Raw genomic sequence first — 27,288 nt, 5'->3', positions numbered from 1 at the left:
ATGAATCTTCAGTGAATCATCGATGAATCTTCAATGAATCATCGATGAATCTTCAGTGAATCATCGATGAATCTTCAGTGAATCATCGATGAATCTTCAGTGAATCATCGATGAATCTTCAGTGAATCATCGATGAATCTTCAGTGAATCATCGATGAATCTTCAGTGAATCGCCGATGAGTCTTCGGTGAATCGCCGATGAGTCTTCGGTGAATCGCCGATGAGTCTTCGGTGAATCGCCGATGAGTATTCAGTGAATCGCCGATGAGTCTTCGGTGAATCGCCGATGAGTCTTCGGTGAATCGCCGATGAGTCTTCGGTGAATCGCCAATGAGTCTTCGGTGAATCGCCGATGAGTCTTCGGTGAATCGCCGATGAGTCTTCGGTGAATCGCCGATGAGTCTTCGGTGAATCGCCGATGAGTATTCAGTGAATCGCCGATGAGTCTTCGGTGAATCGCCGATGGGTCTTCGGTGAATCGCCGATGGGTCTTCGGTGAATCGCCGATGAGTCTTCGGTGAATCGCCGATGAGTCTTCGGTGAATCGCCGATGAGTCTTCGGTGAATCGCCTATGGGTCTTCGGTGAATCGCCGATGAGTCTTCGGTGAATCGCCGATGAGTCTTCGGTGAATTGCCGATGAGTCTTCGATGAATCGCCGATGAGTCTTCGGTGAATCGCCGATGAGTCTTCGGTGAATCGCCGATGAGTCTTCGGTGAATCACTAAACTACCGCTATACCAAGTTAATGGTTTATTTTTGGTACAGCGCGAAAATAACTCATATTTTACAAAATAGCGCAGCTGATGAAATAATTGATTGTAGCAAGTATAGGATGATGTGGAGCATCATATAAGTTCTTTGTCGTCATTACGTCGATTATCAATGCGCTAATTTTGCATGCAATATGTAGATAAGACACAATGGAATTGAAACGATTTGTTCGACTAATTTCTGTGCGGAAGTTTAATGCCAACAGTCTTAGTTTCTAAATATAAGTTCAACCCTTCTTCACCCAACTCACGACCAATGCCAGACTCCTTGTAACCGCCGAAAGGTGCGCCAACCGCACCAGCATTATAACAATTAACCCATACAGTACCTGCTTCGACTGCATTAGCAAATGTGAATGCTGTGTCGATATTTTTGGTCAATATTCCAGCCATCAACCCATAATTCGTTCGATTGGCCCGTTCAATAACTTCGTCAATCGTTTTGAATTTTAGGATGCATTGTACTGGTCCAAAGATTTCGTGCTTAGCTATGGTCATATCGTCAGTGACATTCGAAAATACTGTCGGTTCCATAAAGTGTCCAACAGTTCCGATTCTCTTGCCGCCAGCTTCTAATTTTGCTCCACTCTGTTTGCCCGATTCAACAAAAGTTAAAATTTTCTTAATCGATTCTTCATCGATCTGTGGTCCCTGACTGGTGTCGGGAGCAAATGGATCTCCGACTTTGCGTGATAACGCCAAAGTTGCCGATCTTTTTACAAATTCATCATAAATGCCCTCCTGTACGTACGTGCGAGAAGCTGCGAAACATACTTGACCATGGTTCATGAAGATAGCATTTTGTGCTAATGGAACTGCCTCGTCAACTGAATAATTTGAAAGTGATTATGATTGAACAGGGTCGTGACAATGATTTACTTACGATCGACGTCATCACAGATTACCAACGGACTCTTGCCGCCAAGCTCCAGAGATACCTTTTTAAGATTTGAGTCAGCCGCTGTCTTCATTATAAGTCTGCCGATTTCAGTGGATCCAGTGAAGGCAACCTTACGAACATCCATATGCGAGACAATCGAATGCCCCACGGTTGGACCGAAACCATTGACCACATTTAAAACCCCATCGGGAAAACCAGCTTCCTTAGACAATGCAGCAATGTAAAGGGCAGACATGGGTGTTTGTTCAGCTGGTTTTGTAACAATAGTACATCCAGCTGCGATAGCTGGAGCCCACTTATATGCTAGCATTATGACGGGAAAATTCCATGGCAAGATCAGACCAACAACACCAATCGGTTCCTTCCGCGTATAGGTGAAAACGGAACCGTCAACGGGAATGGTTTTACCACAATATTTGTCCACAAAACCGGCATAGTATCTCAATATCTGACTAAATCTCGTATTTTCCATCTTGGCAACAGGAAACGCTTTCCCACTTTCTAGTACCGTCAAATTGGCAATGGTATCACTGTCACGATCCACAAGCGCGGCTAAGTTATTAAGCAAGGTTCCCCTAGCCGTTGGATCTGTATTCCGCCATTCCGAACCTCGACAGAATGCTTTACGTGCAGCTTCGACGGCTAGATCCACATCAGCTTTGTCTCCTTCAGCAATCTGTGTCACTATTTTCTCAGTTGCTGGATTTTGTACTGCAAATGTTTTCTTGCTGACAGAGTCAACAAATTCGTTGTTAATGAAAAGCTATAAGGGGGAACAGATCAAGGACTTAGTGAATGCTGCGCCATAATAAATTTTTATAATTAAGCAGAAAATCCGACGAGATCATCAACGGCATAGTGAAATGAAATCTTTTAAATATTTTTGCAAAATGACTTACTTTGGTGTACTTGATCTCTTGATTTGGATCTGCCATTTTTTTTTAAACAAGCCAGTAGTGGAACGTGTAGTGAGGTAAAAAGTGTAGCTTGATTGAAAGACAATATTTTCTGATTTAACCCACATCCACCAATTTATACTTATCAGTGCAACCACACTCACATCTTGCTTCGTCTACGAATGCTTATCTAAAACCTTATAAACCATAATAAGTGTTTTATTTACCTAATTTCTAAATTGCCACAATCTAATCAAGCTTGATATGATCACAACCACATTGGAGACGACGGTCTTCGTTCAGTAAAAAGTTTTAAATTGTTTGTTGTCGTTTAGTAAGCAATCAGATTATCAAATGATACCATGGCAACAAGTACCACAAAATTGCGAGTTGGAATTCTCGGATATGGAGGACTAGGTGACTATCATTTTACATTGTAATGGACTCTCGCATCAGGATACCAATCTTACCATTATCAGGGCAACATATTCACAATAAAATTCGAGTTCAAGGAGATAAACTGGGCCTCGAAATCGCATTCATATGGAATCGTTCAGCATCATCGCTTTCACAATTACCCCAAGAATTGATACTACACCAAATTGAGAACTTCCGAACACATCGACCAGATTTAGTGATTGAAGTAGCTCATCCTGATGTTACGAAACGATTCGGAGCTGAGATTCTTTCCTATTGCGATTACTTCATCGGTTCACCATCTGTATTGGCTGATAGAGAACTCGAAACAAATCTCACCGACGCAATTCGTGCATCCAACAAACGTTTATTCGTTCCGAACGGAGCGTTATGGGGAACTCAAGATATTCGTCGAATGTCTAATGCGGGGAAATTGGAAGCACTGGAAATCGAGATGAGATTTCATCCACACTCATTAAAACTCACCGGCAGCTTGGCCGAAGTGAACAATCAAGTTGATGCAACAGCAGTTACTTTATGTGAAGGACCCATTCGGGAACTATGTCCACTAGCACCGAACAATACAAACACAATGGCATGTGCAGCAGTAGCCGGCTACTGTCTAGGATTCGATAAAGTAATTGGACGACTTGTGTCGGATCCCAGGTAAATTTGATTGAGTTTGGAATGGCAAAATGATTAACTTGTTGTGTTGCTAGTCTGACCGCATTTCATGTAATCGAAGTCAATGTTTACGGACCAGAGATTAATGGGAATCGTTTTCATGTATTGAGTCGAAGACTGAGCCCAGCTAGAGTTGGCAGTGTAACTAGTTCTGCCACTCAAGATACGTTTTTCAATAGCATAATTCGTAAGTGGTTGTCCTGCTTGGACCAGTTTTAATTTAAAATTGTATTTAAAAATACAAATTTTTAGAATGTCGTTCGTCAAATGAGACTGGAATCGTCCTGTGTTGAAGAAGGGAAAGCAAGTCACAAGTGGATATTAAGCCTTGACCTAAGCTAAATTCGTTAGAACTAATCGAGTTATTAAAATTGGTTGAAGTACATTTTCTCAAATTTTTTGTTGGCCGTGAAACCTTTGAAGGTGAACAGCTTTATTTATATGAGAGGGCCAGCTGAAGTAAATTCATGTCGAAATTTCACTGACGTTCCCTGTGTTTTCATTAGAAAAATAATTCTCAGCCCTTTAACAACTGAACAAAACGAATTTGCGCAGAGTTGTCTCGAGACCGACACCGACATCGGTTAACCTGTCACAGACGGCAAGCATAGTCAAGTACTATCTGATCTATTACTTCATTTAATCGAAGATTTTCATTGATTGATTTCAGAAATCTTTTACTTCATTTGTTTTGAACATTATTATTATTATTATTAAATAGGGCGTCTCCTTAATTGCTTAAGTAAACATGCACTTAGGCCGCCAGTGGGCCCATTGTGCTACCCATGTTATAAGTTATGCCAGTGTGCTACACTCCGTATTTTTGTTGGAATCTACCTGTACTACAGATGTAGTTTAGGATATCCCTGGGGTGTAACGTTTTGATTGTGCCGATTTTTATTGTAAAGTTGCCCAGGTATTTAAATCTTGAAGAAATGAATGCTGGGCATTGGCATAAGTAGTGGTCGGCTGAATCAATGTGTTCCCCACATAGATCACAACCCGCATCATGTCTTTTTCCGATGTTCGTAAGGTGTTTGTTAAAGTCAAAATGTCCCGTCATTACTCCTGTATATACCTTAAGTCTAGTTCTGCTCAGATTGACTAAAAACTTTGTGTGGTTTTTACGTAGTGGGATATTACTCTTTGATTGTCTACATCCTTCATGATTTCTCCAGTAATCAAAAAATCTATGATGCCTGTATTCATTTATTTTGTGCTTGATGATAGAGGTTGGGATACCTATAAGTGGCTCTGGAAGCCATTTGAACATGCTTTCCTTAGTCAAAGCTTGTCGTTTATTATTACTGTCGTTGTCGATAACAGATGACAGCCGTCTGTAACAGGTGAATGGAGATCTATGGAATGGAAAAGGAAATTTGAGAGTCCTTAACGAACTCTGAAAAAATAATCCAAAGACTAAGCACAAAGCACCATCTGAACCTATTTCATCATAAAACAAAGTGAACCATTCGTTTTTCGCGGTATTGAAAATGTCACTTTGAATTTTTGTCTGCCTCTTTTTTCGGTGTCGGCAACATGTCGAAAATCACCGATAAAATCACGGATTTTATGTGAGTGTGCGTGCGTATTATTGTCGATATTTTACCATCACCGCACTCATCTGTTGAATGTTGACTTGATGGTTGACTGTAATTTTTGTGGTTTGTCTTGTCTGATTAAATAAAACCTTCGCAAAGACACATTGGGCTTAAGATTGATAAATTCATCGAAATGCCACCGAAACGTAAGGCAACAATTCCGAAAAAGGAAGAGGTAAACATTCAATTCAAACAAATTTGTGGAACAAAAACCGCAATTAAACGATACTTTCCCGCTAAATCGAACTCTTTGTTTACTTCACCTGCAGCAAGTTACCAAGGTTATAACCAAAAATAATCGGAAACCCAGGAAATCAAACGTTGCCACTAAACGTAACGTAAGTCTGAGTTTACGGTCAAATGATTGTAGAACAACGCAGCTAATTTGTTCAAACAATTTCCAGGCTGAATTGACTGACGAAATTCCGGAATTAATAACGAAGCGACCGCCAGCTACGACATCAGCTATATCGCAAAAGTACATCGTATCCGTTGAGGCCTGCAAATCCTGACAGGTCTTCAAACGTCGAGCAGCACAAATCTTCGCCGATTTATGTTCGCTCATTCCAAGCCACCAATTCGAACTTGTTGTTAATGAAGATAAGACACCGCGTAGAGGATCGTTTGAAATTTCTGTTAAAAAATCCAAATCTGATGAACCGGTACTCGTTTGGTCGGGAATTAAAAAAGGACCGCCACGGAAAGAGAAATTTCCCGAAGCCACAGACATTCGTCAAGATGTCCTCAACGCGCTGGATTCTTTAAATTAGTTTTTGTTCTGTGAAATTCTGTTTCAATTCGATTGTGGATTTGGACTACATGACAAAGTCGGAGTAAACTTGCAAATCACAAGGTCCGATTTTCGAAGATTTTATCCACCACATTCGATTGAAATTGGCATTTTATGAACGAAACGTTACATGGTACCTGTGGCTACTTGTTATATATCAATTTACATTTTGTTTTCTGTTCAAAATTCATTCCTCTGAAAAAATAAAATTTATTTCTACTGGAAATGGTTCACATTTCACATAGCCCTTGTTCATACCGTTGGATCATCGCGCGTGTAAATTCGGTTTCCGAGTATGGCAAATTTTTACTTAAAAAATATTCCAGTGTTTCAGCCTCACACTTTCCCTGCTTAACATATGACTGCCAGTCCAGCTCCGTGACCCGTTTTTCTTCCATTTGCGGATAAATTAATGTCTCACCACACTCGTATCCCTTAGTGACTCTCTTCTCGATGTGATTCGAACAAATAAAACATTCAAAATCGGGAATCAATGTTTTCGGTTGGTATGGCCTCGCAGCCAAGTGATCCAACAATACGCGATTTTTGATTGCTGGCTGTTGATCGAGTCGTTTGTGTTGCAAGTATGTGTTGTACTCGATGTCATTTTCGTTGAGATTCAATAGAAATTCGGCCAGTTCTTTCGGTGTTTTGAAGTCATCAACAAGGATTGCTGACTTGTTGTTTGGTAACCAGTGCTGGAAATATAACAACTTATTGAATGTTTCGCCTCAACTGTTTCTTTAAGCGAACCTAGGCTGTAGATGAACGGGTTACCCGAACTTGATGAAAAACCTGACTCAACCGAGAATTCGGGTTGTCGGGTTTCAAAAATTGAAATGGGGTTGGGATCGGGTCAGGTTTATCAATTTCATCGGGCTTTGCGGTATCGGGCTTCGAAAATTTAATTCGGACACTGGGTTCAGGTTGGGTTTTCGAAAATTCTAGACTCGCTCATCTTTTAACCCAGACTCTAAGACTAAAGTTGATTTCTCTTTTAGAAAGTTCATCCGATTCTACACAGAAGAACTTTATAGACGAGGTATGGATCCAAGAATTTTTTTTTTTTTTCGTACAACAAACCCAGAATTATTCCTTTTCCATATGTTAAGTACCAACCTTAATATTCGGAGCTCCAAAATAAACGGGAACACTCCCCACAGCCAATGTTCGCCATAACTTCTCCGTCATGTAATCGTTGCATACGCTATTTTCATAAGAAATTATAAATTTGTATCTAGAGATGAACTTGTATAGCTCGTCTGTATCAATTGTGCTCAGGTAATCACGTCCGGATAAACTACAGAACGATGCAAATTGTTAAGTTATCTTGCACATTCAAAAAAAAAAAAATTGGAACCTTTCCGGTAACTCCTTGTTGTTCAAACACTTTCCATACGAGTCTATGTTAATGTACTGCATCAGTTCGTTTATATATTGATCCCTCCCGGACATTGTATCACAAATCGATTGCATATACAAAACCGGAGCTAAGAGCTCGTCCTGCTGATAGTGATTCTTTTGTTCGACGGTGTGTACATATTTTCTACTTATTAATGTCTTATAGTCTTCCAGGTACTGTAGGGTAAGCGGATAATCGCTGTTCTGACTAAATGTAGCGGTTACGTTAAAAAAACTTAGTGTTATGTCATACATGAGTAAAGGAACGTTTTTCGGAGATTCTTCATGGAATAAGGCCCACAAATGATGTGCCGATCGAGGTACTGGTAAGTCAGTGTGGTTGAAATTACTGCCGTAAAATAAAATCGCCTGTGAATGGAGTTTGAAGTTTTAAAACGATGAGCTGACAATTTAAACTGTTCTCGTGGAACCGCACTAAAAGTGTTAAGTGAAATAATTGAAGAATGATAAAGAGTCGGTGAAGATGTGGAAGAATCGAGGTGTTCGTGTTAGATATGTCTTTTGTACCGCTAATAACTAAAACTGACTGAGTTTATCCGTCTTCACGCCAGCCGATGAACAAAAATTGACTGGCGCACATATCTAGTTTGTCTTTGAATGAATGGAGAAAAAATCAAAAATGTATGTCAAATCCCCCTCCTCCTGTAGAGCGTGCGTAATTTGTGAATTACTCCAAAACTTTCAAATTTTCTTTTCTTTGATATGCTCACTGAGCATTGCTCAGTATACCAACAGATTACGCAAATGTAGTACCGGATAGTAATTGAATGTCGATAAAGTAGCAGTTTGAGAATGGCCAGTAACTTGGAATGGGACTAGACGAAGGGTTTTTCTTCCGAAAATTTATACGGCTTAGCTCTTCATGCCAAACATAAAAGATGGTGTTGGTGATGGGTGTTGAAATCAGGTCTAATATTCTTAACATTCTTAGTACTACTCACGTTCTACTTATCACTGATCTTATACTTCTTTTTTACCTTTAACTTAGAATGGTCTATCAAATGTCTATTTTCAGTGAACAAACATCGCGTAGTCCCACATGTTCTTGAATATTCAATATTTCCAACAAACGGTGTCCACCAAACGATAATGTTTTCTCTCCCATTTTCCTGGAAATTTTGTTTGCTTCACAAATAGACCGGAATAACTAATCGATGAGAACTCACCTCCACCGTGTGGTTGGTCAAAAATGTTTGTAACACAACAAGTATAAAAAGCACAGTCAAAATAATTCCGCACAAACATTTTTTGAAATGGTCAATCATCGTACCGACTCCAACATCATCTTATTGTTACTAACAATTTCTTACAAAAGAGTTTTGAATATGGAAACAAATGTCTGATAAGTGGTACATGAGTCAGGCCGCTATTTTTATAATGAAAAATTACTTAAACTACTAAGAAACACGATCTTGAGTGTATGGTTATGGTATACACATATGGTTGTGATATGAATACGTTACTTTATATCCACAAAAAATAAAAGACGAAAATTTGATAGCTTTGTGTTTTGTTACTGGTATTTTATGGTGTAAATCATTATCGAGCTATGTTGTAGCACTGTGGTTGCAATAGGTTACTATCTTCTCAAACGATCTTTTAATGTTTATTTTAGTTATGACAGAGACTTATTTAGCACTTTGATATTTTCATAAAAGAACGTTGTTGCTCTGAAAAGAAAAAATAAACAACGAAGATGAAGATGTGATATTGCATGGTATGTTCGTTCATGATTGAATTTATTCCTTGATTGGGGGACGTCTATACAGTCTAAATAAACAGTCTGAGAGAGAAAACGAAAGATGAAAGATGAAAATATTTCGAAATTCACTGGATTCGATGGATTCACTAAAACAGGTTAACCCTATTAGCAAATCTTGTACTTCAATGGTTATACTGCTACTGTTATTAAGAGGTGGGTGTTGGTAGCTACTTTATAGAAACAAAAGGGGCATCCATCTGTGTAACAAAAATTTCTATACCGACCATTCCGACAACAGCAATTTATTTAAGAGTAAAGACTCCTGGAGAGCTATGAGTCTTAAAGCGTAACAAACTGTTCCAGCGTATCTTATACAATAAAATGAAAAATTTGGAAGTACCCGAGAAACAATCTGCGTTACCGCTACTTTCTTATACCATCGCAATATGGGCTATTATAGTCGTTGTTATCGATAACAAATGATAAGTAGTGTTGTTACTGGATGATAAGATAAAGTTATCTTTGGATTAGTGTGAGGTAGTACACACATTGTCTCAGACTATTGACAGGAAGCAAAAATTTATTGTCGTTTTTCTTCAGTTCCGAAATTACTGACAATTCAGTGAACCTATAGTAACATTTTGTATTCGGTTGAAATCTGAAACAAAATTATGACGTAGCTGAATATACCAGTCGTTTCAACAGCAAAAAATATTCGAATTCTAATGGAAAACATGTTTTGACAAAGTAAAATCGTTTGAATACCATCAGTAAGAAAGTAGGATATGTCCACTAATTATATCTAATCATTTGTGCGATGTGATTATTCCTCTTTTCTATACTCAAAAGGCCATGAGAAAATGACGTTTTGTTGACGTTTGTTCTGACAGGGGAGAAAATACTCCTTTTCTATCCCTAAATGTCACATTTTTGTTTTTGTTCTGAAAAATTGTGTAACAAATTGATGTGGAGAAAAACCGTTAATCACACATCACACTTGACATTCTAACATGTTTTGCGTTAGAACGGGAGCCAGGGTCGCGAATCGCTCGAGTTGGAATTTCCTATTTTCTGCCCTCGTTAAACAAATAACTATTTATTTTAGTGTTTTTTCAATGCAGACCTAACGTCTATGATTTGTGTTGTAAATTGATCACCTCAACTTCGACGAAATCAAGAAAGTTCAAGAAACTAATTTCTCAAAAATAGGCCCTGCCATTTAGAACCAAGCAAAGAGAATGAACTTTAGAATTTTCTAATCTAACAATTTTCAGGAAAAACTGAAGTGTATGCACCTTTATTCGTTAAAATCATCTTCTATTTTACTCAGAAAAAAAGAGTCAATTGGGAATTCTTTTGCTTAAAGACCTTAAAGACGCTGGTATCTACTGTTAAATTATCATAAATTCACCATTCCTTCTCATTTGTTAACCTGTCACAGACGGCAAGCATATTAACAGTTTTACCGTTCAAACCATTACTTCATTTGATCGAATATTTTCATAGATTGATTTCAGAAATCTTTTACTTCATTTGTTTTGAACATGCTTTTTGCTATATAAGACCTCATCAGTCAGAGCCTGTCGTTTACTATTGCTGTCGTGGTCGATAACAGATGACAACCGTCTGTAACAGGTTAATGCTCTTTTCGTCAGTCAATTAGTCACTTAGTCAAATAGGAATGTTGCTAGCCCGAGGGGGAAATCACTCGGGTAATTGATTACACAAGCTGATCAGAATTGCCGGAAAATCTGGCAATTAAACAGATTTGAAATGAATTGAACGGAAATGAAATGAATTTAAAGTAAGTAGAGCGAATCCGCAATCCGGCAATTAGATGAATTGATCCGGTAATTGAGGTAATTAAATGGAATTGACAGGAATTAATGGTAATCGAAAGAAATTGACAGGAAGTACCAATATAATCCGGCAATTAGACGAGTTTCTCCGGTAATTGAGGTTATTAAACGGAATTGACAGGAATTAGAGTTTCCACCATTTTGGCCAATGCTAGCCCTCGTGCTAGCCCCACCGATTTTTTCACAATTTTTATTTCATTTTCCTCACATTAGACTAATCGGATTAGTGTTCAATTTCTTAAGGAAAATATGAGGTACGCCGTAGTACTTTAGCTATGCAACTCACTAAATTTATAAAATTCATTGGAAACGAAATATTTGCTAATTTGCTTGATTGGTTAATTGGTGCGGACGGTGGAAATACAATTCAAACCGGTATAGGACCTATAGGTTGAGCATAGTGCATAATGACGTGTTCAGAATGCTAAAATTCACGGGAGAATTTTGTGATTTTCGGATTTTCAAATAATCGCAGGTTATGCCGACGATCCAGCTACACAAGAAAATCGTTCTTCAATAAAAAATACGAAATTTTATTATTTTGTCACAGAAACAGCCCATAGTGGACGTACATAATGCTCTTGCTAACTTAAAAATCCCATTACTCACTCACCTGAGAGTGGAACATAACCGTTTGATCATTGGGCTGAGGCCAGTCGAGTTTATGAACTTCCTTCATATGAGACACCAATTTGTGTTTCCGATGAAAATCCGCTTTGCAGTATTGGCAGATGTGGGGCTTGATGCCAGTGTGCGTCACCATATGGGCTCTCATGTTGTAAGCGACATTGAATTTCCGGAAACAGACATTGCATTCATACAGTTCGCCTTGTTTATGAACCGTCTTTTTGTGTCGTGACAGTGCTGACGACGTAATGAACGACTGAGGGCACAATGAACAACCGAAAAGTCGTATGCCAGCGTGGGCATTTTGATGGATCCGAAGACGGTAGCTGGAGTCGTAGCGTTTTTCACATGTTGGACATTGGTAGTTCTTTTCCTTGAGATGCACGGTCTTGTGATGTTTCGTTAAATTATTCCGATTCGAGAAACATTTACCGCAAATGTTGCACAGCACTTTCTGCCCCGTGTGTTTTTGTATATGGGAGTACACTGCCCGTCTATTCGGGAAACACTTGCCACATAAATCACAAACGAATTCGTTACTTTGGTTGTTATGGTATAGCCGTTCCTTCTTCAATGGCGATCCCTGAGATTCTATCTGAAGACAGCATGCCCTCGAATGCTTCCGAATTGTTTTGATGGATTTGTAAGTTTTATGGCAAGCAAAGCACTCCCACTGTGACACGAATCGCTTTCGCTTTTTCCGTAATTTATCATCCTCAGCATTCGGCTTAGCGTCGATTGGGGGAGATGTTGATGAACTGCTTGGACGTTTCTGAAAATCGTCATCCGTTTCCGATTTCAATGACTCCGCACAGTCTTCCTTCTTGACGACGGCCACAATCTCATGTGGTAAGAAGCTGTCTCCATCGAAGTCATACGATTCCAAATTCGGCTTGCAGTCCGTTTCATTCAGCGCTCTAAGTTTTCGGTCCGATTCGACGTACATAACATAGAAGTCATGAATGTCAACGATTTTGCCGGCACATCTTTGACACAATTCTTTGGAGATTTCATCGTTTGCTTCTATCTGCAACATGAAGTTTGGATTGTTGTAAGTTCACTGAATTGGCTGTTAGATTGGTTTGTATTCGAACACGATTATTTACCTTAAAGGTGAACAGATCAAGTAGTAAAATGGACAAATCTTGATTTTTGTACAGATCGTCGAGTATGTTGACTGCATCTGTTGATTCATGCAATGGGGCCAAACATGCTCGACACACACGCATTATAACCGTAATCTTCTAGATTAAACGATTTACTTTTTCCCAAACACGAATATTTCACAAACAAACCCCAATCAGTTTTGTTATCATTTTCATTTGATGTCTTTCGTGTCTTTCATGGTTGATGTCAAAGTAATGTCAAAGTTGTCAGAGAGGAGTTTCTAGTTGGCGGCATTTTCAAAAATGACAACAAAAATTACACAAAATTCATGTGAAAACATTTTGACGAAAAAAATGGACATGATGAACTGTATGGAACCTATTTTCAATCATGGGAAATGAATCTCCCTGGAAAATTACGTCATTTATAGGGTTTATAGATTTGCGTTCAACTTTGTAACATTGAGAATTGACCTATGGTTCCATGGACCAATTAATCGTTTATGCCTAGAGTTACCGAATTAGCAAAACAAAGACAAAAATCCGTCCGATAGTTTGAGTAAAACGCATCCAATTTTGACAAACGTTTTTTTCCTCAAAGATTTTTCAAAAAAAGGAGCTCCAAGATCGAAGACGAGGAAAATCGGACGAGTAGGTCCAAAGATAGGGTCGGAAAACTGCTCGTTAAGATTTTTTCGGCTGAATTCTGCCGAAAGCTACTGTCGACACAATCAGGAACAAAGAAAACTTTGTCAAAATCGGATACAAAGATACAGTGAAGGTAATTTTGCCTACATCTCAAGTAAATTTCAACAGATTTTTGAAAGATAATGGAGACATGAAGACCGTAAAGCGCCGATATTGTTTACAAAGTGGTCTAACAAAATTTTGGATCGCCATAGGCATCGGGGAATTCGGCACAACAAACAAAAAACTGACATTTTTCAAATCCATTTTTCACAATCTCGCACACGCAAATTTAATGCGACGAATATTCGTTAGCCCTGTCATCAACTTAATGTTCCATAACCTACGGTGCCATATTACATAGATAGTTTCTGTCGAGAGCCAAGTGATTGGTCATGTGACAGGTGTGGTATTTTCCTGTTAGATAATTTTAAGAACCCAACAAAATGGTCGCCAAAAAGATCGTCAACTGTTGTCAAATCTAGCTCATCATCCATGTTAAAATCGGACCTTGCATTTTGTAGAGCGAAATAAATACTAAAACAAAGGGAAACGAATGAGAGGAGATGTAGCAGAGATGAGATGAAAGAGAGGGACGAGGTGAAAAAAGAGAGGAGAAAATGGTTTGAGTCTTTACTTTGGTACGACTTTTGCTTGATAAAGATGCGTATTTCAGAAAAGCAGAGAAATACGGGTCATCAATTCAGACTAATCGAAACGATAATGGTATATCTTATCGCCAAAGGTATATTTCTACGATATCAAGGTGATAAGCAATTATGGTCACTTGATTGTGTGGCCGGTCTTTTAGTTTTTTTCTCCTACAAATTCTACAAAAATTATGATTTCTTTGTTACTTTTACTTTTGCTATCATCTTATTCCTACGGACTGCCAGATGGATTCATTTACACTGGTGAGCTTAATCTCACCTATCCCATTCTTACATCACTTCGTTATGGCACCAGAGATAATTTCGTGGGTGGAGTAGTTCGAGGTTACGAAAATGTACCACTACAAGGAGCTGTTGTTACTGCAGAAGCCGGCCAGGCACTGGCAAAAGCTCAATTGGAATTTTTGAAAGATGGATTTCGTATCGTAATATATGACTCTTATCGTCCAACGAAAGCTGTTGACCATTTTGTGGAATGGGCTGAGAATGATGACGTAGACGAAGACGTGAAACGAATATTTTATCCAAATGTTGAGAAGAGTAATCTCTTTGACTTGGGCTACATTGCTTCCCGTTCAGGGCACAGTAGAGGCAGCACAATTGACCGTAACTTATTTTCAAAATTAAATTTGAAACTTTTGCATTATTCAACATCAATTTCAGTCACTCTGATCAGAATCAACAATTCACTCACCAGTGTACATGTACTTGAGAAAACATTGAATGGCAACTACTCTGTGTACTATTTGGAAGACGGAACCTTGGACATGGGATCGTCTTTCGACATTTTCGATGAAGTATCCCACTATGACAACCCCTACATTTTCGATGAGCATAAATCGAATAGGGAGTACTTGAAGACGGTTATGGAGTCGGCAGGGTTCGTTGCATATGATCAAGAGTGGTGGCATTTCCGGTTACGAGATGAGCCGCATCCTTTAATGTATTTTGACTTCGACATGCATGAACCGAGTAACGTGGGCATTTCATTGAGAGTCCAAAATATTGCGCTGCTCGTTACTAGCCTATTCGTGTGCTTACAGACCGCAATTTTTTGAATGATTTGAAAATAAAGTTTTTGGTCACAGTATTGGCAGGAAGAAATCTTTTTTCCAGTCAATGTGATTGGCGTTATTATACTTAAACAATGAAAACAAATACAGTGCATTTTGTGTCGCAAAAATTAAACTGAGCTCAAGGTGTACAGTTTAATTGTTTTGTTCAGCAGTGAACTATGGGCCGTATAAAACGGACTTTCACGTGAAGGGAGATATTGCCAAGTGTGACACACCGTAGTAGCTGTAAGGAACAAGTGTGAATTAGAAGGGAAACGATCAGACCTGCCGAAAATCACTTAAGCCAACGCACTTCAAGCAAAAGTGATATTAATGACAGCTGTCAAATAGAGTACAATTTTGTATGAAATTTTATCACCACTCTTTTTAGTGTAAAATTTTGTATGCAGCACTGTCTCTTAGAAGTTGTAAGTCTCAAGAGTTGTAACTGTTAGTAGTTGTAACTGTTAGGAGTTGTAACTGTTAGGAGTTGTAACTGTAAGAAGTTGTAACGGTTAGTAGTTGTAACTGTTAGGAGCTGTAACAATTAGGAGTTGTAACTGTTAGAAGTTGTAACTGTTATAAGTTGTAACTGTTAGGAGTTGTAACTGTTAGGAGTTGTAACTGTTAGGAGTTGTAACTGTTAGGAGTTGTAACTGTTAGGAGTTGTAACTGTTAGGAGTTGTAACTGTTAGGAGTTGTAACTGTTAGTAGTTGTAACTGTTAGGAGTTGTAACGGTTAGGAGTTGTAACGGTTAGGAGTTGTAACGGTTAGGAGTTGTAACTGTTAGGAGTTGTAACTGTTAGGAGTTGTAACAGTTGTAAGTCCTAAGAGTTGTTTAAGTGTGAAAAGTTGTCAGTCTTGTAAGTTGTAACGTCTAGGAGTCAAAAGTTTCTAAAGTTTTACATTTGTAGAAGTTGTTCGTTCCTTGAAAATGCGTAAGTTTTTAAATCTAATTTAAAACATTTCTTTAATTCAGTTTCCAAAAACAGGAAGATGGGATACATTTTTGCATAAATCCTTGCACTTCAGATACCTTTTAAAAAAGGAACCACTTTTGAGCAGTCAGTGTAAGAATATTTTACATTTCTCTGGAGCATCCAGCACATTTATGTTGGATAGACGAACGAATTCAAAAACTCATCATCCCCTTTCATGACGATCGACAGTTTCGGCAATAAAGTTTCGGTTCAGTTTCGTGGAGCTACAACGTATCAGATATACTTCACCTTTGCGTAATCGACAATTCTTCAATTTCTTAATAAAACTCACATTATCTGTCGTTCAGCTTATCTGCTATTCTGATTGAAGCAAACTAAGTATAACAACACAGAAACAGGCCCTAAAAGATTTTATTTAAAGAAAAATGAAATCTGTTCGTCTGTATACAATTCTATGTCATCAGAAGAGTCTCTAGCGCCTCGCTAGATATTGATAAGATGAGAAAATATTTTACATTATCTAGAGCAATTCACTTTAAGTGCTTGTTTGTTTCACTAATCTTCACTCAGATAGATAACCGCATGAAAAACGCGCCACGAAAGCAATTAAATCGAAATTATTTTCTCTTCAATTTTAATTGAAGTAATTGCATCGACGTTGATGGGCGTGATTTTGTCAGTTTAATTGGTTTTTAGTTCGATTTAAACAATGGCATTAGTAGTGATAATTGCAGTATTGATAGCGATTGCACTATTTCTCTATTTGAAAGAGAGAAGACCGAAAAACTTTCCACCAGGTAAGTCATTTCGATGATTTACTTTACCTTAACCTTTTATCGACTGCTCTATCGTATGTTATGAATATGAAGCAAAAAATCTCTTCGTCAATACCCTCTCTAGCAACCAAACTTTGTTTCGACGCAGTCAAAATACCACCTTATTTTGAAAATTTATTTTTAAAAGTCTAAAATTTTCTATGACAGCGCACACTGTCAATGTTTACCACCTTATTTTGTCTCTTTAAATTAAAATGAATCATAAAACTAATGAAGTACAAGATTTTTATCAACCCGTTGAAAATATTTAGTAGAATCGAGTAACAAAATATTTGAAAACTCCTAATGATACAACTGCAGTCTGTGCAAGACATAAGAATAGTGTTTAATTGATAAAGTGTTTCCTGTGTAATAAATAATTTTCTTGAATAATTATAGGTCCGAATGGTTATCCAATAGTTGGCTATCTTCCATTCCTAGGCCCAGAGGGCTATGCTGACATTGGTAAAATTGGGAAAAAGTATGGCGACATATTCAGTCTGAAAATGGGAAGTTATTGGTTCGTTGTTCTCAACGACTTTGACCTTATTAAAACTTGCTTGAAAGATGAGGTTTTTACCGGACGACCGAACTATCTGCTGAGAATGTCGTTTTATAAGAAAGGTAAATATTTGCGACACGTGTAGAGTGCTACTCGAGAGAATTTATGATCGTTCATTGAATTTATATTTTATGATTGTGAAATTTTGTGATACGTATTACATGAACGCGATGTAGCGATGAGCTCAGGCTATCGTGTTATCGTATTATAAGAAAATGAATGTTTAAACTAATGAATTAGAAAATTTTTGGTGTCAAAGGAAGTAATAGATTTTGCCGTTAAACTTTGACACGCTCGCCTTCCATAAAACATGACTGGTAGTGTGGTAGATGATTTAACATGAACTAACTAAATCGATGGAATTCTGGGTCTGCTGTTGCTCTTTTGAGTTAAAAATGTATTTATAACCAACAGGAATCACATTCAACACTGGAGCTAATTGGCAGGCCCAACGCAGATTTTCAATGAAAGTCTTACGAGATTTTGGATTCGGTAAAATGTCCATGATTGCTTCCATTCAAGATGAAATCAGAGAGTTACAGGGATTCTTAAGGTAAATGATCATTCACCACACCAACGTGAATCAAATTAATTCTAAATCCCAAATCAATTGCAGAGAAAACACCGAAAAGCCAATCGATCTGTCTGAAGTACTGCCTATCTCTATATTGAATTCACTGTGGAATATTTTAACAAACGAAAAGTTTTCCTTAAACGATCCATTGCCAAAGAAAATCCATTCAGTGATCAAATAGTAAATGGCCCTTCTCTTATAACCGAAACGAAATAGTGAAAATATTACTTATTTTCCGTTACAGTGGATTGTCAGGACAGGATGTCCTTGGTGTTTTGTATTTCCTTCCATGGCTCGCCGCATTGATTCCTGGAAAAACGTCTGGAACTGATAAAATGAAAGAAGCTGTTGGCACATTGCATTCCGTTTTAAAGTCTACAATCGAAGAGCATCGTCAGAGATTTGTTCCTGGTTCTTCGCCAATGGATTACATCGATGCGTACCTGCAACAAATCGAAGAGTGTGATGATCCAAAATCCAGTTTCTACGATGAAGAAGGAGGTACAACTGCTAACTGTTATGAAAACAGGATGTAGCACGAAACATCACGAACAAAACATTTCTATTTTCAGTTTTGAATCTTATCGATGGTCTCACAAATTTCTGTGTACCGGGTACGGACTCAATCAGCAGTTCCATGAGTTTCGCTCTGTTATACATCTCGAGCTGTCGCAATGTTTTGAAGAAAATTCATGCAGAAATCGATGCTGTAATTGGAAGAGACCGTCTGCCTGATGCAGCTGACAGAGCAAAGTAACTGAATGAAACATTTTGATTCGAAGGATTTCGCTAAAAATGAATCTGAATTTTAGTATGCCATACATGTCAGCCGTTGTAAACGAAACATTCCGTCTATCATCTATTATACCCGGAGACGTTTTACATTCAACGACAACCGAAACGCAAGTCAGGGGCTACACTCTGCCCAAAGGAACAATTGTTATGCCAAATCTGTACCAAGTCCATCACGACGAAAAATACTGGGGTGATCCAGAGAATTTCCGGCCAGAGCGATTCTTGAACGCCGATGGTACGTTGAAAAAAGAGGAACGAGTGATTCCGTTTTCGATCGGTAAACGTGTTTGCGTCGCCGAAAGTTTGGCTCAAGTGCAGTTCTTTTTGTTCCTGACTGGCGTTTTGCAGCATTTCGATTTTCTTGAGAGTCCGGATCATCCACTGCCTGGCTTCAAACCGAAATCAACATTCAGTCTGTCGCCACATCCATACAAATTGGTATTGCGTGAAAGACCATAACTTTCGATTATGAAAATTGGTGCAAGGACACAACTAAATAAATTTGACTGCATTTATAAGGACAGAGGGTAGCCCAGGGTCGTGCGTGCGTTGGGTAACCGAAATAAAATCCAAGTTATAGTAGTGCACATTGTTCGCAACTCATTTTATATTTAATCGATATATTGGTCGGCCTTGGTCGTTTATTACCCCCGTGGTTAGATGCTTACAGGTTTGAATTTTTTTCTCTTAAAGGTAATGACAATCCCAGATGAAAATGGGAAAAATCGGTCGATTAGGTTCGCAGATATGGTGGAAAAGGTGGTAGGTGTTAGGATAGGCTATTAAATGGTTCCAAAATTCAAGGAATTGGTAAGATCTGTTAGGTGTTTTGGGTTCTCCTCTGTAGTAAGGCTCGGAACAGGTCAGGTTTACCTGAACCTGACCTGAAAATACCTGAACCTGTTTCGACCTGAACCTGATTCAATCAACTTTGACCTGACCTGATTTTACCTGAAACCTGATTAGAGTGATCAGGTCTGACCTGAAACCTCACAGGTTGACCTGAAAATTTGTATGAAAAATTCAAGTCAACCTGAAACCTGACCTGACAGGTTTCAGAAATTCAGGTTCATGTCAGGTCAGGTTTCTTCAAAAATGAAAACCTGACCTGACCTGAAGTTTCAGGTCAGTCACTGTTTTGACCTCGGTCGACCGATTCCAAGCCTTAATCTGTACTTTTGGGATTATTGAAATAGCATTCTGTTGGTTCACAAAATTCCACCACTCCACATGATCCATCATCATCCTGGGAATTTAAGGGATTTGTGAGCTTTTTTTGGTTCCTTTCTAGACTTTGGGATTATTGAGGTGAGAATGTGTTGATTCTTAAAATAGAACCATATTGCACATGATTCTCCATCTTCCCAGGACTCAGAGATTTGAAGGAATCCTTCAGAAGAATTTGTGAGGCTTTTTCGACTTTTGAGATTGTTGAGGTAGTAGTATGCTGGTTCCCAAAATACGCGATCGTATGTTGCTAACGTCGCACCGTTTGCTACGTTTTCTACTTGTTTCAATGAAATTGGTCAGTGGACACCTATCGAAATTGTATATCGAAACCGAAAACACCTTCCTACGATTCATTAATTTGTCTTTTAATGACAAAGTCTCTCTCACTCTCTCTCCAAATCAGACTATAATCCAAGTCAAACAACATATTTTTCTTATGATACATAAGTCGAATGGTCGAATTCTATCGCAAAGAAATCTGTCCAAAGCTGCATGTCATTTTTCAAATTAATGTCTAGATTGTTGCGGGATTTTGATCCAATTTCGTCAGCTCTGCACTAGCTTCCCACAACCACAGAGCCATGGAGTCATCTGTCGCAAGAATTGACGGCTGTTCTTCGATACATTCTTGAAAATATTTTCCAGACACTTCATTCACGCTTGGATCTATTGCGAGCATGACGTGAGTTTCGGATGCATGTTCGGGACTGCGGCCGTAAAGTTGTTGCATAATTTCTGTTACTATTCGGATACCAGGTGGTAAATGCTGTGTTAGTGCAGACATTGACAGTCCAGGATCCAAACTGTTCACAGTTACGCCAGAATTTGTAAGTCTTTTCGACAATTCTCGAGTGAAAAGAACGTTCGCCAGTTTGCTGTTACTGTATGCCATCGAAAAGCCGGGATAGATAATTTCGCTATTTAAATTGCCTCGATATATTTCTCCAAGTCGGTGAAGGAATGAACTGACAACGACAATTCTACTCGGTGCGGAAGCTTTTAAGAGGTCCAGAAGTAGATTGGTGAGCAAAAAGTGTCCTAAGTGATTGACGCCCATATTCATTTCAAAACCGTCTTCTGTTCTCTGATAGGTGCTTACAGTTGCCGCATTATTAATGAGAATGTCAAGTCGGTTTTCCTTTTTGTGAAACGTTTCACTAAAATCTCGTACTGATTTCAGTGATCCCAAGTCAAGTCTTATGAACTGAACGTTTGCATTTCCAGTAGAATGTCGAATACTTTCGACGGCCTCGTTTCCCTTCTGTTCATTACGAGATGCAATGTATATTCTCCCACCTCTTCCAGCTAAATTTCGAGCCGTTTCTAATCCCAATCCTCCCGTTCCACCAGTCACGAGCACAACTTTACCGTCAATCCTGATCGCATCGTTCAAATACCGTCGATCACACAATTTTTCAGAAGAAACTTGTTGTAAATTACAACAAATGACGAACAGAACCACAGCGAACAATTTTGACTGTTTATTGTTCAACATGTTGGCGAGAACTGAATCGAACATTCTTGAGATAATCATAGAACAATTCATCATTACACAATTTTAAGTTTGTAAGCTAATAAGTTCAACTTCAAGGTAACGAGATTATTGTCACTGGTCAGGTCCGTTCACCTCAAGAGTATCAATCTGAACGAAAAAAAAACTTCAGAATTGTCTTCCATCGCATCAAAGTTTAGTATATTCTCTACTTTGACTAACACCTGTAGTGTAAGTTAAGCAATGTTGAATAGAAGATGAAATGAACATGAGTTAAAGGAAATTATTCGTCAGCTGTTTGATTACGCTGCAAAAGACGATATAAATGATGATTTCCGTTTTAATCTTAGTTATGGTCCTACAAACTCTGTTCCGGGCTAGGATTCGATATTATATCAGCTCGATGAGTTTTGTTCTTTGGGAGTCCCAAGTCTCAGATGACATCTAAAAGTTTTGATGGTTTTAACACCCTTTCCCATCGTACCATTTTGTCCGATTTAGCTACTTTCTCTTTAAATATTACTTCCATTTTCGTCGAACTCACTCCCTCCGCTCAACAATCTACAACGAAAATTTTAAAATTTCGTTTTATTAAATGTCACGTCGCTTCGCTTGATATTTATAAATTAGTATCTGCCCTGTATACTTATGGCATAAATGATCGAATTGTCGTGAGTCAGTATTGTTTATCCTTAGACGAATTATTACTTCTTGTATTCTTGCATACCCCTTTTGCTTAACCTGAGACGAAAAGCGCAGGGGCGCAAATTGCAAGAACCGGACATCTGCACACAAACCAAAACAGGAATCCTTTTCACATTTATAAAATCATAAAGAACTATCCTTCAGATCGACAAAAGAGCTATAGCTCTTCCCTTTCCCGCACATCACGTAAAGTGACAAAAAAGAAGAAAGAAAAGTTGTTTCGACCTTGAGAACTAACGGCAGTCACTGGTCAGAGTGGACTGACCATCTTCAGTTGCTTCCGTTCTTACGCAAGACAGCAGCAAAACTTTCCATGAACAACTGTAGGATAGTTTGCATTGAGACATTGCCATCTGCTGATGGAAAATTTGGAAAATTGTGGAACGCTGCTAAGAAATCACACAAAAAATGCAGCAAAGAAAAGAAAAGAATTGAGCCTGAGCTCCAGGTCGAGGTCGAAACAGCTTTTCTTTTTTCTTTTTTGCCTTTTTACGTGATGTGCGGGAAAGGGAAGAGCTATAGCTCTGTGTGTCGTTCCAAAGGATGTTTCTCTGAAGGATGTTTCCTTGAAGTCTTGTTTTGGTTTTCTGTGTACGGGAATTCGGTTCTTGCAATTTGCGCCCCTGAGCTTTTCATCTCAGGTTAATCAAAATTGGTATGTGCGAAGTTATATAATTCGTCTAAGATTTATCCAAGCACGAAAATTTTCGGGTTACCCTAATACGACCTGATCCATCCTGAAAATTTCAGGTTCAGGTCAGATTCGGGTCAAACCTGAAAGTAAACGTACAGATTCGGTTCGAACCAATTCAGTTGAAATTCGAGTCGAACAGCCTGCACAAAATCATTAAATCTGTTACTTCTGTTGTTCAAAGGTATCATCCAGAGTAGGACGCACGATGCCATCTAGAGGCAAACTAGGGTCACTCATTCAATTTGGTTGTTAAAAGAACTTCAACAGACTTGGTGATCTTACCTAACACCAAATAAGGACGTATGTTGAAGCGACACATTGAAAACCAGACCATTTTTCGTAATCAATCTTTAATATAACAAAGCCTCTCCTTTCCGAATCAGACTATAATCAAATTCAAATAGAAATTACGAACACAATTCAACCACCACACCTTGCTGCTGAGGTGCACAGACGAATTCTTTCGCAGAAAATCAATCCGGAAGGACATGTCATTTTCCTTGCGGCTAGCACACCATCCTTCCCTTTGTAGCATGTAAAATAATTGTATATCGACAAAGAATCCGCCACTTTCGATGGTTCTTTACACGGTATTCGTCGGATGATCGGTTTGTTCTTCCGCTTTTTCGTCGGTCTCGTACGATAATATGGTTGCGGTGCTGCAGTTGTAGTTTTGATTTTTCTTCGGCGGTTTCTCATCGGTCGTTTTACGCTAGTTGGTCGGGAGTTTAGGATATTTTGTGTTTGTTGTTTGATCAATGCGGTTAATTGCTGTGTCTTAAGAGCTTGATCTCGTTCCTTCTGCGCCATTTCCAATTCCTTATCAAGTTGCAACTGTAGCCGCTTGTTTTCGGTTATCGTATCCAAGGCACTGGGTGAATCGGCACTCAACTCATCCTTCTTGCACACTTTGAACGTTTTTGCATCGCAAAAGCGTGTTTGTTGATTGAACGCCGTGTACGGTGGACATGTGTAGGTTAATACTTTACTGGTAGCACCGTTGCAGACCATATATTTGGTGCAATCCTTGGCCAACGGTTGCCGGGCACCAGTTACACAAGGTATTACGTCAACGTCACCACCACTGAATGCATTCCGATCAATTAATGGTTGCACCAATTTTTCATATTCTTCGATGGTCATAAAATTATCACCGAAATGAACTACTTTTCGCTTTGAGTCATCGTTAGCACCAGTTAGCAATGGATTAATTGGAGCACGTTCGGGTAACTGTTTATTCTGAATGGTCGGAATTTTTTTATTTTGTAAATCTGCTAATAGACTCATCACGTTCGACTTATTGATGTCGGCCGCAATGTTATCCTCTTCATTTGTCTCATACTCTTCGTTTCCATTGCCGTCGTACTCAACATTGTCGTCATCACTACCCATCATTGTAGGTAGTTCATCATCGTTCGGCTCTTGCTGATCCGAATCGTTCTCATTTTCATCAAATGCCTGGTACGTGTTAATTGGTTCAGTTTTCTGTGTTACGGATTGAACTTGATTCTGGTAAGTTGATGGTAATGATGCCGGCCGTAATGTTGGATACTGTGGTGCATTGAAATTAACAAATTGATTTACATTATTGTCGTTCAGGTGGGTTTGCTGTGCATAGAACGATTGTGGAAAACTATTGGCGGGATATTGTTGATCTTGATAGAACGGGTGTTGTTGATATGCTTGACCTTGTTGAAGATAATATGCTCCAGAATTTTGCTGATTTAGTTGAGGATATTGCGCGGCATTCGAATAAGTCGGATTTGTGTTCGGCAGATGTGGTTCGGTTAGGTATGTAGCATAAGAGCCCTCATTAAATTCGGGATATGGTCGGTAAGGACGACTGCTATACACATCTGCAAAAGTTTGAGGTTTATAATCGTCGTACTGTGAACTGATACCGGATGACGTTGTAATTGTTACTGGAGCTACCGTTGGACCACTGACTTTCGATGATTTTTTGTTCGACTGTTGGAACGGATTTTCGATTGTAATCGGTATGTGATTATGGATAATCGTTGAATGCTCATCGGACGGCTTGTCGCCGTCATTTTCCGTCTGATATTTTGGTGTCGTGTCGATGAATCCACTGACGGACGTTATTTTGACATAATTCGGTTCCGCATCTTTGGTATCTTCATGTTTCGGTTCCTTTTTCTCGTAATTATTGATAATCGGAACGGGTAGATCGTGAATGGGAATGTTGTAGTAGATGGGTCGGAATATCGGCTGTAGGTAGTTTTGTTCGGGGATGTAGTTTTGAATGGCTTGCTGATGATTTGATGAGGAAATTAATTGTTTCGATAATTCTAAAACGGTTTTCAGTGTGTCCTGTGACACATATGGCTCAGACTGTTGCTGCACGGGTGGAGAAGGATTCGGATTGTATGATGGTTGTAATTGATATTGGGATTGCGTAGGTGGCTGACCGTTACTGGGTAGACTGAAGAGCACAGAGCCTTCGGGACGGTTAACGACAATTTGTGAGGTGGAATAACCGGGATCGGTAATTCGCACGTTTTTTACAGGATTTGGACTCTTGATTTGGATCGTTGATTTGACCGGATATTTCCCGTACTCTATCGGTCGTTCGGTCGTCGTTGAATAGTCGCCATTCTGTATGGCATTCAACGTCTGCAGCTTCTGTTGCAATTGTAAAATTTCATTTAAATGATCCGGGTGAATCCGCCCATCCATCGGAATCGGTTGCTTCTTTTCATTCAAGGGAACAGCTTGCTTCTTCTTTTGTGCTTCCAGTTGACTGTTATATTCCACCTTGATGTTATGATGAGCCAGGAAATTATTTAGTTCGTTTGGTCCAAGATCGTAGCTTTGCGACTTATTCGTCTGTGAATCGCGGAGACTTTGAATCAATTGGGATAATCTTTGTAAATGACTAGCTACTGATTTATTCGGATCGGAACTGACCGGTATGGCAATGTAAGTTTCTTTTTTCTCAACAATATTATCATCACTTCCGTCACCACTGTAATCCACTTCATCACTTTCATTCGTTTCGGTTTCATTCGATAAATTGTAATCGTCAATTATTTCGATATTACTCTCATCAATGTCCTCACTACTCACAACCACAATTTTCTCTTCACCGTCACTAGTATCACTGTCGTAATTGTCGATGTCCGATAAAATTTTTTCACCATTTTCGTCGTACTTGGGACGATAACTTTGAATTTCCTTATTCAAATAATCGAGATTATTTATCCCGTACACGTTATTGTCATCAGCTTTCAACGGCCTATCCTCGTCGCCCAGATTACACTCCCAGTTTGTATCTGAAATAAGTTCGTTCACTCATAAATTGGTAGTCTGATTAACAAAATCATCGAGTTGCACCATACCTGGCATCACACACATTTTCAAATTGCCATCGTAAACCAATCCTCGTTTACAATTCGTTGGAACCCAAGCAATGTTCTTCGATGTTGGAAGCACCACACACTTGTAATACATATCGCATCTTGTCTGATGAGGTTTGGATGTGTCCTTGCATTCTTTCCCTAAATAAGTGAGAAAATCGTTTTCTTTGGTCGAATTTTTAACTATTTTCTTTTACCTTGCGAAAGGCACACAAATCCAATGACTATGAACACTTGTATCAGCATTTTCGGTTAAACTATTTGTTTTTTACATTAAATGAAACAGATCATAATTTCGAATCGCTCATGCGGTTTTTTTTATTTAGCACATTTTCCGATCGAACCAAACACAATGAAGTCCAACCGCAAAATGAATTGTTAAATAAGTGTCTTAATTTCGTTAAACAGCAAGCTCGATTCTCATCTACAAAAAAAAAATGGTAAACGAAATATTGCACCTCACGTACCGTATATGCGGTGTATTCAATGTGTTTGTCTTTTCAATTTTATGAACGGTGGAAATGGTAGAAGATAACGGTTCTGTGTGTTTATAGGTTTACATTTAGGAAGATGTGAAAATGCCACAGAACTCACGACAAATTAATATCAAATAGATTTGTTGAAATGAGTTCGACTAATTTGAACTATGTTCCATTAAATGAAGATCGGCTTCGAAATCATGGCTTAAAATGACACTTTCGAGGGAAGAGATTTTTTCAATCATTCCTTGTATAGGTCAGGGCCTATTTAAGGATTTTAATTTCCAAAAATTTCCAAAATTTCACAAAAATTCTTAAAATTTCCAAATTTTGTTTTCTGTTAGATCTCATTCCGAAGTAATCAGTTAAGCTCAAAGACATGAAAAACAACTAAAAAGGCAGTAAAAACAACATTTACGATGCAATCTGTTGT

General features: G+C 38.7%; 8 protein-coding genes across 9 annotated transcripts; 4 read left to right on the top strand and 4 right to left on the bottom strand.

The window, feature by feature from the left end:
* Nucleotides 1-941: 941 nt before the first annotated feature.
* Nucleotides 942-2,748, bottom strand: LOC119085254 (retinal dehydrogenase 1-like). The gene is made up of 3 exons (XM_037195591.1): nucleotides 2,573-2,748; nucleotides 1,656-2,436; nucleotides 942-1,599 (listed from the first exon to the last, which is right to left on the bottom strand). The coding sequence occupies exons 1-3, from the start codon at nucleotides 2,606-2,608 to the stop codon at nucleotides 947-949; spliced, it is 1,470 nt and encodes a 489-aa protein (XP_037051486.1). The 5' UTR covers nucleotides 2,609-2,748; the 3' UTR covers nucleotides 942-946.
* A 96-nt stretch (nucleotides 2,749-2,844) lies between these two features.
* Nucleotides 2,845-4,259, top strand: LOC119085277 (putative L-aspartate dehydrogenase). Its single transcript, XM_037195631.1, has 4 exons — nucleotides 2,845-2,986; nucleotides 3,049-3,652; nucleotides 3,706-3,857; nucleotides 3,923-4,259. Exons 1-4 carry the CDS (start codon nucleotides 2,932-2,934, stop codon nucleotides 3,961-3,963), a joined length of 852 nt encoding a protein of 283 aa, XP_037051526.1. The 5' UTR covers nucleotides 2,845-2,931; the 3' UTR covers nucleotides 3,964-4,259.
* A 955-nt stretch (nucleotides 4,260-5,214) lies between these two features.
* LOC119085289 (selenoprotein H-like) lies at nucleotides 5,215-6,287 on the top strand. Its single transcript, XM_037195647.1, has 3 exons — nucleotides 5,215-5,446; nucleotides 5,541-5,609; nucleotides 5,676-6,287. The coding sequence occupies exons 1-3, from the start codon at nucleotides 5,405-5,407 to the stop codon at nucleotides 6,039-6,041; spliced, it is 477 nt and encodes a 158-aa protein (XP_037051542.1). The 5' UTR covers nucleotides 5,215-5,404; the 3' UTR covers nucleotides 6,042-6,287.
* LOC119085260 (alpha-(1,3)-fucosyltransferase 10) lies at nucleotides 6,248-9,077 on the bottom strand. The gene is made up of 5 exons (XM_037195608.1): nucleotides 8,650-9,077; nucleotides 8,461-8,592; nucleotides 7,422-7,831; nucleotides 7,181-7,361; nucleotides 6,248-6,759 (listed from the first exon to the last, which is right to left on the bottom strand). The coding sequence occupies exons 1-5, from the start codon at nucleotides 8,746-8,748 to the stop codon at nucleotides 6,292-6,294; spliced, it is 1,290 nt and encodes a 429-aa protein (XP_037051503.1). The 5' UTR covers nucleotides 8,749-9,077; the 3' UTR covers nucleotides 6,248-6,291.
* A 2,476-nt stretch (nucleotides 9,078-11,553) lies between these two features.
* LOC119085264 (zinc finger protein 271-like) lies at nucleotides 11,554-13,008 on the bottom strand. Of its 2 annotated transcripts, XM_037195615.1 has the most exons (3): nucleotides 12,778-13,008; nucleotides 11,643-12,698; nucleotides 11,554-11,593 (listed from the first exon to the last, which is right to left on the bottom strand). In XM_037195615.1, exons 1-2 carry the CDS (start codon nucleotides 12,898-12,900, stop codon nucleotides 11,646-11,648), a joined length of 1,176 nt encoding a protein of 391 aa, XP_037051510.1. In that variant the 5' UTR covers nucleotides 12,901-13,008; the 3' UTR covers nucleotides 11,554-11,593; nucleotides 11,643-11,645. The 2 variants fall into 2 exon arrangements, with proteins under 2 accessions (XP_037051510.1, XP_037051509.1); XM_037195614.1 differs by having other exon boundaries at nucleotides 11,578-12,698.
* A 1,223-nt stretch (nucleotides 13,009-14,231) lies between these two features.
* Nucleotides 14,232-15,235, top strand: LOC119085281 (D-alanyl-D-alanine dipeptidase-like). The gene is made up of 2 exons (XM_037195635.1): nucleotides 14,232-14,741; nucleotides 14,799-15,235. Exons 1-2 carry the CDS (start codon nucleotides 14,306-14,308, stop codon nucleotides 15,191-15,193), a joined length of 831 nt encoding a protein of 276 aa, XP_037051530.1. The 5' UTR covers nucleotides 14,232-14,305; the 3' UTR covers nucleotides 15,194-15,235.
* A 1,487-nt stretch (nucleotides 15,236-16,722) lies between these two features.
* On the top strand, nucleotides 16,723-19,465 carry LOC119085253 (cytochrome P450 2L1-like). The gene is made up of 7 exons (XM_037195589.1): nucleotides 16,723-16,929; nucleotides 17,347-17,571; nucleotides 17,924-18,062; nucleotides 18,126-18,263; nucleotides 18,328-18,584; nucleotides 18,656-18,836; nucleotides 18,896-19,465. Exons 1-7 carry the CDS (start codon nucleotides 16,842-16,844, stop codon nucleotides 19,335-19,337), a joined length of 1,470 nt encoding a protein of 489 aa, XP_037051484.1. The 5' UTR covers nucleotides 16,723-16,841; the 3' UTR covers nucleotides 19,338-19,465.
* Nucleotides 19,466-23,342: 3,877 nt separating this feature from the next.
* On the bottom strand, nucleotides 23,343-26,742 carry LOC119085244. The gene is made up of 3 exons (XM_037195572.1): nucleotides 26,574-26,742; nucleotides 26,359-26,517; nucleotides 23,343-26,292 (listed from the first exon to the last, which is right to left on the bottom strand). The coding sequence occupies exons 1-3, from the start codon at nucleotides 26,620-26,622 to the stop codon at nucleotides 23,420-23,422; spliced, it is 3,081 nt and encodes a 1,026-aa protein (XP_037051467.1). The 5' UTR covers nucleotides 26,623-26,742; the 3' UTR covers nucleotides 23,343-23,419.
* Nucleotides 26,743-27,288: the final 546 nt, after the last annotated feature.

Source organism: Bradysia coprophila, unplaced genomic scaffold, assembly GCF_014529535.1.
Source record: "Bradysia coprophila strain Holo2 unplaced genomic scaffold, BU_Bcop_v1 contig_94, whole genome shotgun sequence".
Lineage (NCBI taxonomy): Eukaryota > Metazoa > Arthropoda > Insecta > Diptera > Sciaridae > Bradysia > Bradysia coprophila.
This window is presented reverse-complemented; position numbering and strand designations above follow the sequence as displayed.